This window comes from Alligator sinensis, unplaced genomic scaffold, assembly GCF_000455745.1.
Source record: "Alligator sinensis unplaced genomic scaffold, ASM45574v1 scaffold520_1, whole genome shotgun sequence".
NCBI lineage: Eukaryota > Metazoa > Chordata > Crocodylia > Alligatoridae > Alligator > Alligator sinensis.
The window spans coordinates 2,567,542-2,578,450 of NW_005842064.1; the positions used below are offsets into that span (position 1 = coordinate 2,567,542).

The window sequence follows — 10,909 nt, forward strand, 5'->3', positions numbered from 1 at the left end:
TCAGCCAAGGAAGCCTCCTGGCCCCTTTCCCTCTTTTTCCTCGCATCAGGATCGTCTCCCTTTGTGCCTGAAGTATCATTTCCTTAAGGCACAGCCACCCTTCTTGGGCTCCCATCACTTCAAAACTCCTACTCTGCAGTGCGTCCTTGACTAATCGCCTGAGTTCATTGAAATCAGCTTTCCTAAAGTCTAGCACTTTCACCCTACTAGTTACCTTACCCACTCGACGTCTTATGGTGAATTCTATTATTAGGTGATCACTGTCCCCCAGATGGCTACCGATCTGTAGGTCCCCTACCATGTCATCCCCCGTTGCCAATACCAGATCCAGTATGGCATTCCCCCTAGTGGGACCGTGTACCTCCTGTGTCAGGTGGAGGTCCTGTACACAGGTTAGAAACCTGCATGAACGGTGGGACTTTGCCATCTGCGTCTCCCAGCAGGTGTCTGGGTAGTTTAGGTCCCCCATGACTACCGCCTCTTTAGCTTTTATGGTCTCCGAGAGCTGCCTCAGGAGCCCCAAATCTAGTTCTTCCCCTTGGTGTGGGGGTCTGTAGCAGACCCCTACCACCAAATCCCTTTCTCCTTGCCCGCCATGTAGCCTAACCCACAATCCTTCTACTTCCTCATCCTTCGATTCCATCTTGATGAGGGTCGATGTATATTGCTCATTGACATAGAGCGCCACCCCTCCCCCTTTCTTCCCCACCCTGTCCTTTCTGTGCAGCCTATAACCCTCAATATGTACCGCCCAGTCGTGGGACGAATCCCACCAGGTTTCTGTTAGCCCTACTAAGTCATAGGTGTTTTGTGCAAGCAGGAGCGCTAGTTCATCCTGCTTGTTCCCCGTGCTCCTAGCATTAGTATACAGGCACTTGAGCCCTGTGACTGGTGCCTTTGCTGCCCCCCTGCTCCGAGACCCTTGCGTGCCTGGATGAGCCACCCAGACTTTGACCCTCCCCCAACCTGGCCCAGCCTGGCTGGGTCCCCACTCACTCAGTGGCTTTGGGAGAGGAGGGGGATCATCCCACTCACCAGGCCCAGCAGCAGTGGGTGTGGCTCAGCCCAGCCATGAGCATCCTGCTGCTTCTATGTCCTGCCGCTCCTGGACTGCGTCCTGGCTAGTCGCCCCCTCCCCGACTGAGATCGACTGTCAGGGCCCCCCTGATCAATCAACTGGTTGGTGACCAGTGGCTTAGATCCTCTCGGCCTTTTGCTTTGGAAGGAGTGTTTTTTTTATCAAAAAGCCCTTCCAGCGGTGCAGAAAAGCTCTCAAGCCCCATGAACTAAGCCCCATGGGTGCAGTGACCTCAGTGCAGACAGTCTGAGTGGGGGGCTTCAGAGTACACCCAATCACTCCCACTGGTGGATCAGTCCTAAGGCCTGAGGCTGGCTCTATTAGCTCATTTCAATTCTTCTGCAGAAGGAAAAACTTAGGAAAAGTGACCAGGAAAAAGAAAGCAATGGAGAAAGGCTAGGGGGGCTGAAAGTTCAAGGCCAGAGACTCAGGGTATCCAAGGGATGGGTATTTCCACCCCCCACCCAAGTATTCCTGAATAGCACAATAAAGACACACACAACAAAGTGCAGCCTCCCTCCTTGGTAACTCCACAAAGCACCCCCTAGCCCAGTGTGGGCTGCTGTGCAAGCCCTCAACTTCCACCCTGGCCAATGGGCCATAACTCAGCGCTGTTTTCTGTAGCAAATGTGTCTACATAGCTGAACACTGCCATCAGCAGTGCATTTCAGCAGCAGAGGCATGTTTGTGATCTCCCTAGTGGTTATTACCTTTTAGCTCTGAAAAATCCTGGAAGATAAAGATTTTTTTTAGGTGCAAACCCCATAAATCACCACCAAAATTTATACTCAAACTCTCTGTGAGTGGATCCCTCAACCTGTTCTCTCTATTTTAGTATCAGTGCATTTCACCATGCTTTCCAAGACAACTGAGGTATTAGATGTCAATCGTGTGCTAGTGTCCAGCAGTGAAGAGAAGACAGCCATGAGAACATACTTCCCAGAGACGTGGCTGTGGGACCTGGTCCCTGTAGGGTAAGTGAGAAGCTATGGCAGATCTGTCCTGCAGAGCTGGCCTCTCCACCAAACCCACCAAAGATTTTCTCTGTTCCTTCAGTCCTGTTGCCAAGTGTCAAGTTAATGTCTAAAGCTGTAGATGTCCAAGGCAGATGGGGAGCAGTGAGTCAGCAGGGGCTGAGTTTGGTGCACCTTAGGAAAGAATCAGGGATGGCACTATCCCACATTCCTGGTCTCTAAAGGCTGGGAAAGGACAGATGCAGCCCCCTGCAAACAGAGGGGCTGCCTTTGAGTCAGGCAGGATGGAAACCCCCTCACTATCTTATGTCTGTGTCCAGTGCCCTGTGTGCCTAACAGCCGCACATGCCAGAAGGCAGGTCTTGGAAGGAAATGTACAAGCCAGAGGGAGGGAGTGAACAGGGAATTGTAAAATCCAAAGCAAGGAGGCCTTTTGAATCTATCAGCCTATTTCCCACTAAGTACAGGACCAGACATGCGCAATGCATCACTACCTTCCTCCTTCTGCAAGGTCCTCACTGACTCAGTTCTCTTCTTTACCATACTCCCTCTGCTAGAGAAACCCAGTTAATACAGACACCCCCTTGTTTCCCTCCTGCCTGATACAGAGAGGGATTGTCCTAGCTCAGGGATAGGATGGCAGTCAAAGGAAACCTGGGCTATGTCTGTCTGACATTACTCTGTGTCTGCATTGTCCAGCGAGGGGGGCTCCAAGGACTTCCCAGTCACCATCCCTGACACCATCACAGAATGGAAGGCCGGGATGTTCTGTACAGCAGGTGTTGGTTTTGGACTCTCCTCCATGGCCACCTTGACAGCCTTCAAGCCATTCTTTGTGGAGCTGGCCTTGCCATATTCTGTGATCCGTGGAGAGGCCTTCACCCTAAAGGCCACTGTCTTCAACTACCTGCTGCAATGCATCAAGGTAAGCAGGGTTGTGGCAACATGGCAGGGCCATGGGGTCCCAATGCCCTAGCCCTGGTGCCTATCAGCTGTGATACCAGTGGTCATCAGATGTAACCCAGCAGCACCAGGTGTAACCCAGCAGCAGTATCCAGGGACCCTTGGTGTCAGCCTCTGGCAATGAGCTGAGCCTGAGCCCCAAGGTGTTACATCTTGTCTGGAGCTGCTGAGTGAGCATGTCCCAGGAACCCTAAGGGAGCTCTCATGTTGGGTCCCATAGGTGCAGGTGACACTGGTGGAGTCTACGCAGTTCCAGGTACAGGCTGTCGATGAGAGCGCTTACACCAGCTGCCTCTGTGGAGATGAGGGGAAAACCTTCCAGTGGGAGGTGACGGCCACCAGCCTGGGTAAGGGGCAAGGCTGTGCCCTGGGTCAGTGGGGAGACAGACACAGCTGGGGGAGAGGAAAGGAGCCCCCAGATGGAAACTCCTCCCACACAACTCAGCCTTTCACACAGTCTGCCCTTCACTTGTCCTTCTCTTCACCTCCTGGCATCTCTCCTCTCCCCTGTTGCCTCTCTAATACTCCCTTTCCATGTCCCCTTTTCCTTTCCTCTTCTCCCTCTAACACCCTTAAAATGCCTCCCTCCATTACCCTCTCCTTCCTGTAGGTCCCTACTCCAGGAGGCCCTGAGGACCTGTCAGATTCAGACTGGGCTGTGGGGCTGTACAACAGTTCTCCCTTCTTTGCAGGGGAGGTCAACTTCACCGTCAGCACCAAGGCCCTGCATACTGAGGAGCTGTGCCACAATGAGGTGGTTGTGGTGCCTACCCAGGGACAAGTGGACACTGTCATAAAGCCCCTGCGTGTCCAGGTCAGTCTCTGGCCAGGGACCATCTGACAACACAGATTGGAGTGATGGGATTTCAAGGGATTCTTTCATGGAATATAACCAGCCCAAACACACTGTCTGCATTTACAACTGTGATACTACATTGCCCTTGTGTGCCGCTATGTTGTATTGGTGTCAGGGAGCTGTCAAGAGGGTTATGGAAGAGACTGAGATGAACAAGTGGTAGCACCATAGAGGGGTTGAGTGCAATTCACTGCCTTTGATGGGTGGGAATTCTATGCAGAAATGTATGGGACTCAGAAGAGCCTCCTGGGGTGGGGTTGGGCCCACTAGCTGGGCCACTGATTGCTAGTCAGATCCTAGCCCCATGTACAGACTGCCTGGCTGGGGCTGCAGCTGGGACCCCTGTGAAGTCTGGCTTGGGTATAGGTGTTGGCTTCTCCTGACCTGCTGTCTGATGCTGCTTCCCCACAGCCAGGTGGAATCCTGAATGAGAAGGCACACAGCTCCCTGGTGTGCCAGGAAGGTAAGATTCCAGCATCCTGTCTGGGTCGAGGAGGGGCCAGTATCTAGCACTGCTGCAGAGACAAGTCTGAGGTGTTTCTCTGCTGTGCCCCATCAGTTGTGGGTCTATTAAAAAGAAGCCAGCTAGGGGACATGAGGGTCAGCCCAGGGCTTCATCCAGGACTGTGCCCATGGCCAGCTGCTCAAGTGAAACTAATCCTGTAAAAGGCAGTGGTGGCAGCGTCTGGCAAAGGCCCATGGCTCAAGCACATCCAGCCAGACTACACATTACAATCAGACTATGATAAGAGCACTTGAATCTTGAAGGATTGCATATTAAGGCTTGTTAACAAGTCTTAAATGCCCTCTAAGGGCACTTGTACATGTGATGGGAGCTTAGTCCCCCAAATTGAAATGGTGGGTTTTTAATTGTGATGATTAAAAATCCACCATTTCAATTTAGGGGCTTCCATCATTGTTACAGCGAGAGGCCAGATCCTTTTTTTTTATTATTAAACCTACCCGCCTCTCCCATGGCCAGGGGAAGAGCTGCCAGTGGGCCAAGGAGCCCCTGAGTTGTAGGGGAGCCCGGTCCTTCCCTCCACAGTGATGGTGCCCCCGCCCCAGGGCTGCCCAGACAGGCTGCTAGCAGCCAGGGGCTGCCCCAGCTTGGAAGCAGCACCCAGCCCGATCCAGCAAGTGCTCAGGGAACAGTTGGATCATGTTGGTTGCTGCTTCCAAACTGGGGCAGTCCCTGGCCTGCTAGCAGCCAGCCCGGGTGGCCCCAGGAGGTGCTGCCACTGTGGAGGGAAGGACAGGGGGCCCCCGCAGCTCAGGGTCTGCTGGCAGCTCCCCCCCAGCCACAGGCACTCTGAGAGAAAAAAAACCCAGATTGGGCCCCTCACTGCTTTATTTTTTTTCTGGCAGAGTCTGGCTGTGCTAGCTGCCGGCAGGCTGAGCAGCCCCTGAGCTGCAGTTGGCTCCAGTCCTTCCCTCCACGGTGGCAGTGCCCCACCAGGGCCACCCAGGTGGGCAGCTAGCAGGCCAGGAGCTGCCTCAAGTCTAAGGCAACACCCCACAGATCCAACTCTTCCCTGAGCCTGCCGGGGCTTCCAGCACACCATGCACTGCTCCCACCGCCTTCTCCAGCTGCCAGCACACCCAGCCACCCTCCTGCTGCTTCCCTGCACTGCTGCAGGGGCAAGCCAGTCTGATCCTGGGTGGTCCCAGGCAGTGGGAAGGTGGCAGGAACAACGCATGGTGTACAGGAAGCCCTGGCAGGCTTGGGGAAGAGCTGGATTTGGCAGGTGCTGCCTCTGAGCTGGAGCATCCCCCTGGCCCCTTAGCAGCCTGCCTGGCTGGCCTGGGAGGCATTGCCACTGCAGAGAGAAGCACTGGGGGCCCTGCAGCTCAGGAGCTTCTCAGCATGCTGGCAGCTTACACAGAAAGGCTCTACCAAAAAAAAAAAAAAAAGGTGAGGGGCCTGATCCTTTTTTTCTTTTTGTGGAGCCTGCCTGCGGCTGGGAGGTGAGCTGCCAGCGGGTCCTGAGCTGTGGGGGGCCCCAGTGCTTCCCTTCTCAGTGGCGGCAGCTCCTGGGGCCACCCGGGCAGGCTGCTAGTGGGTCAGGGACTGGCTTAGCTCAGAGGCAGCACCCGCCAGATCCAACTCTTCCCCAAGCCCAAGCTGGGGCAGTCCCATCCTGCTAGCAGCCCATCCAAGCAGCCCTGGGGGGCACCACCACCATAGACATCAACCACCTGCTGGCCATGCTGTATGGCTGTGGAGAGCAAAACATGGTCCGTTTTGCTCCCAACGTCTACATCCAGCAGTACCTGGAGAAGAGTGGACAGCTGATCCCAGAGATCAGAGACAAGGCCCAGGGCTTCCTGAGGAGTGGTGAGTGTCCTCCCAGCTCCTCCCCCAGGGCAAGGCCTGGGCAGTAGGACCACATGTGGACTCCAGGGTTTGGGATGGGGAGGTGGGGCTTTGCCTCAAGTGCTTTGGTCAAGCCAGACCCTACATCTTCATTGACCAGGAGCACATCGAAGATGCCCTCAGATGGCTGCAGCAGCACCAGCTGGAGAGCGGCTGCTTCCAGAGTGTGGGCAAACTACTGAACAATGCCCTGCAGGTGCAAATCTGGGGACTCCCATGTGATGGAGGATAGAGGGTGGGAAAATATAGGGTGTTGGAGGAGGTGAAGGGGTGGCAGGTGCCCTGGCATTTGGTTTCCTAGGTTTCACTTTGGTGCCAGTGCCATCAGTGAGCTGAGCCTGGAGATGTGTGTTAATCAACTGCCTACAGCCACAGTCTCACTTGGGTCTGCGTCTCATGTCCCTGAGGTTTCCCCAGAGAATTTTTGCCTTGGGTCACTCAGCTAATCCTGTCCTAGAACCTGCCCCTATCTGCCTAGGGGAACTTCCGCACCAGGGGAAGCACCCTGTGTGTTATACTGCTGGGTGGGCCAAGGCTTGTTGACAGAGGGCCATGTGCATTGCTAGGCTCTGTAAACATGCAGGAGTCATCAGATGGTCCCTGACCAGATACTGACCAACCTGATTGCCTTTTATGATCAGGTCACAAAGGCCATGGATGCAGGTGTCGCGGTGGATGTAGTCTTTCTGGACTTCAGCAAGGCCTTTGACACCGTCTCTCACCCCATCCTAATTAATAAACTAGGCGACTGTGGCATAGACGCCTACACGGTCAGATGGATTGCAGATTGGCTGAAGGGTCGCACTCAGAGGGTGGTGGTGGATGGATCATATTCGACTTGGGGGGAGGTGGGTAGTGGAGTCCCCCAGGGCTCGGTCCTGGGGCCTGCGCTGTTCAATTTCTTCATCAGCGATCTTGATGTTGGGGTGGAGAGCAACCTGTTTAAATTCGCTGATGACACCAAAATTTGGGGGGAGGTGAGCACGCTAGCAGGGAGAGAGAGATTGCAGAAGGATCTGGATAGGTTACAGGGGTGGGCAAACAGGAACAGGATGTGTTTCAATACGGACAAGTGCAGGGTGCTGCACTTGGGTAGTAGGAACCAGCAGCACACTTATACGATGGGGAACTCCCTACTTGAGAGCACGGAGGCGGAAAGGGATCTTGGTGTCATTATTGACTCCAAGATGAACATGGGCCGACAATGCGAGGTCATGGTTGGCAGGGCTAACCGGACCTTGTCGTGCATCCACAGGTGCATCTCGAGTAGAGCCAGGGAGGTGATCCTCCCCCTCTATGCGACGCTGGTCAGGCCGCAGCTGGAGTATTGTGTCCAGTTCTGTGCGCCCCATTTCAGGAGGGATGTGGACAACATGGAGAGGGTCCAGAGGAGGGCCACCCGCATGATCCGGGGACAACAGGGCAGACCCTACAGTGAGAGACTGCGGGACTTGAACCTATTCAGCCTCCACAAGAGAAGGCTGAGGGGGGACCTGGTGACCGTCTATAAACTCACTAGGGGGAACCAGAAGGGTTTGGGGGAGACGCTGTTTCCCCTAGCCCCCGCTGGCATAACAAGGAGTAATGGGCACAAGTTGATGGAGAGGAGGTACAGATTGGACATCCGAAAAAACTACTTCACAGTTAGGGCGGCTAGGAGCTGGAACCAACTTCCAAGGGAGGTGGTGCTGGCCCCTACCCTGGGGATCTTTAAGAAGAGGCTGGATACCTACCTGGCTGGACTCATTTGAGTCCCGTTTTTGTTTTTAGGGTGAGTGGTTTTGTTTGTGTTTTTGGGTTGTTCTCCCGCCCTGGCGGGGGGTCGGGCTAGAAGATCTATTAGGTCCCTTCCGACCCTGAAACTATGAAACTATGAAACTATGAACTGGACCAGCAGGGGCTTTATCATAGAGCCGTCTCAGCCCTGGGCAGGCACCAAAAGCACCTCATTGCCGCACAGTTCCTCAGTGTGTAGGGTCTTGGTAATGATGATGAGGTTCACCTCCCCTGTACGGAAATGGGGAGCAAGGGGTGCATTCTATGGCCTCACAGCCCATCCCCGAGTCAGAAAAGTCCTTGGGGCCTCCCACAGGAGGGCTAGGTGGGTTGCAGAATGGGGGAGAGGCTCTGAGGAGAGGTCGCTGTTCCCCTAATAATCCTCCTGCACTGAGGCTCAGGGCTTGGAGCCCAACCCAGGAGCAAATGCCTGGGCTACTGGCAGTGCTGGGGACATCTGGGGAATGGCCATTGTCAGTCATGATAATGTGTGGGGCCAGGATCTCTGATTCCTCTGGCAGCTTGGACTGGGGATCCCGTCTGAAACCGAGATGGGTCTGATGGCACTCAGCAAAAGGCACAACACCAGCCCAACTGGCTCACCTGCCTGGGTGCCAGAGCCTGTTCTGGCCCAGCCAAGCAGACTTATGGCCTGCAGGGGACATCTGCCCTTCACTACGCTGCATCTCAGTAGACATCTCTCTTGGCATTCCCATCCCCAGGGCGGCATCTCAGATGAGATCTCTCTCTCTGCTTACATCACGGCTGCGCTGCTGGAGCTAGGACAGGCACTCACGGTGAGGACAAGTCCTGCCTTTCTGGAGCAGGAGTTGCTGGGAGTGGGTGGGGAGCTTGTTGAGGAGAGTGGTAGGTTTCATTGTGAGAAGGGACTGTGGTTGGGGCAGCAGGAAAATGCAGCCATTAAAGGAGGCTCCAGGACAGTCTGGGGGGCTCTGGCACTGCAAGGGCACTGGAGTGACACTTGAAGGGAGAGTGTCTATATGTGGACGCTAGGTGCAGCTAGTGATGGGACCACAAGGGTGATATTTAGAGTGCAGGCAAGAGGGTTGACTGGTCGGTCTGGGGGGGGTGGTACGCTGACCTGGCTACAAAGAATGATGGGATCAAAGAGGATGGGACATAAATGCTGGTTAGAAATTTTCCTGGGAAACACTCGCTTCTTGCATTGGGGATGGGCTGAGGGCACATCCCCACAGGTACAGGGGTCTCCCTAGCCTGACAGGGAATCTTTGTTGTCGCCCTGTCCCATCCCAGGACCCCATGATGAGCAAGGCTCTCCAGTGCCTGCGGAAGTCCTCAAGCACCAGTGACATCTACACACAGGCGCTGCTGGCTTACTCCTTTGGGCTGGCTGGGGATGCAGAGCTGCGGAATGCCCTTCTGATGAGCCTGGCCCGGCACAGCACTGGCACTGGTACTGTCAGCACCACACTCCAGTCTTTTTTGTGCCAATAGTCTCCTCTATCCCCAGAAGCAGACCAGAGAGCTACCAACTGCCAGGCCCTTCCTGGCCTGGCAGGGCAATCCAGCGTCCAGGGACCAGCTAGGCCAGGGCCCCCCCGCTAAAGCTGCCAACAAGAGACCAGCTGCTCTGAGGTTGCTTGTGAGGATGTTCATGCATAAGATCTGCACGGTGACTGCCCAGCCTTTTCCCAAGGAAAATGGACACAAGGTGCCGACTCTGGGTGACCAGAAGCAAGAGATCCTTATGAGGAAGCCTAGGCACCTCCCAGAGCTCCCTATGTTAGTGTGGGCCTCAGCTAATGCCTGGTGGAGCAGCCCGGTGCCATCTCAGCTGAGCTGAGAGTCCCAGGCCAGTCCCTTGTGCTTATCATTAATAAGTCACCCATGATCTCTCTGTGCACCTCCTCCTTGACCGCATTAAGCTGGGAAGGAGCCACGCTGGCAGCTCAGACCAGCTGCTGTTGGGTCCTTAAGCCTGAAGACACTCTTCAGTGAGGCTCCAAAGCCTCCATGAAGGTTGTATCCCAGTGTCAAGTCATCTCTTTGCCTCCAGTTGAGTTGTGTTCCCTTCCAGCCCCAGCCCTACGTGTCTTGACACTAAGAGGCCTCAGTCCCCTCTTATGTGGGACAGCAAAAATGATTGAATCAGCTATAGCCTGACAGCTGACAGGCATCTCAGTATCAACATCCAGGGTTCAATCCCTGCAGTGTCCTCTAAACTAGGTGCCATATCCTGTCCTACGTAGAAGGGTTTCATGGCCTTGGGGCCCTTGGGGAGGAAGGCATGCAGCCCCACCCTGCTGTAGCTGCAGCCATGAGGCTCATTCCATCGGCTTCTCTCCTAGGGGGGCAGCTCCATTGGGAGAGGAAAGTGAAGCCCTCGCCTGGCACCGAGTCCTCGTGGGCCCAAGCCCTGTCAGCAGAAGTGGAGATGACTGCGTATGTCCTCCTGGCCTATCTCTCCCAACCCAAAGTGGCCACTGCTGACCTGGTGACTGCCTCCCAGATTGTCTGCTGGCTCAGCAAGCAGCAGAACCCCTATGGCGGCTTTGCGTCCACACAGGTGACAGGGCTGGGAGAGGTGAGACAGGGAACCCCTACTAGGAACTGCATCTCTGCAGCAGAGCAGGGCCCCCTTCCGGGGAGCAGGAGCCATGGTGCACAGCCCTTGCCCTACAGGTGGGGACCTGGGACATGGATCCAGGATGCAGCAGGTCCAGATTCTGCTGAGGGGAAACTGAAATGATTTCCAGCTCCAGAGAGTGATTCCAGTTGGTGATTCTGCATCCCCAGGACACGGTAGTCGCCCTGCAGGCCCTGGCCAAATACGCAGCTTTGACATACAGCACGAGCGGGGACATGACGGTGACAGTGAAGTCGCAGGGCAGGTTCCAGCAGGG

At 55.1% G+C, this 10,909-nt stretch overlaps 1 protein-coding gene across 1 annotated transcript in view; it reads left to right on the forward strand.

The window, feature by feature from the left end:
- LOC106721825 (alpha-2-macroglobulin-like protein 1) overlaps nt 1-10,909 on the forward strand; it is a 46,835-nt gene that overhangs the window by 31,027 nt on the left and 4,899 nt on the right. Inside the window, 13 exon segments of the mRNA XM_025203749.1 lie at nt 1,510-1,546; nt 1,977-2,052; nt 2,752-2,977; nt 3,236-3,362; nt 3,708-3,829; nt 4,283-4,334; nt 6,060-6,211; nt 6,214-6,444; nt 8,747-8,821; nt 9,300-9,459; nt 10,355-10,572; nt 10,803-10,907; nt 10,909. The exon segment at nt 10,909 is cut by the window's right edge and continues 119 nt beyond it. Coding sequence (XP_025059534.1) covers nt 1,510-1,546; nt 1,977-2,052; nt 2,752-2,977; nt 3,236-3,362; nt 3,708-3,829; nt 4,283-4,334; nt 6,060-6,211; nt 6,214-6,444; nt 8,747-8,821; nt 9,300-9,459; nt 10,355-10,572; nt 10,803-10,907; nt 10,909 — 1,582 coding nt within the window.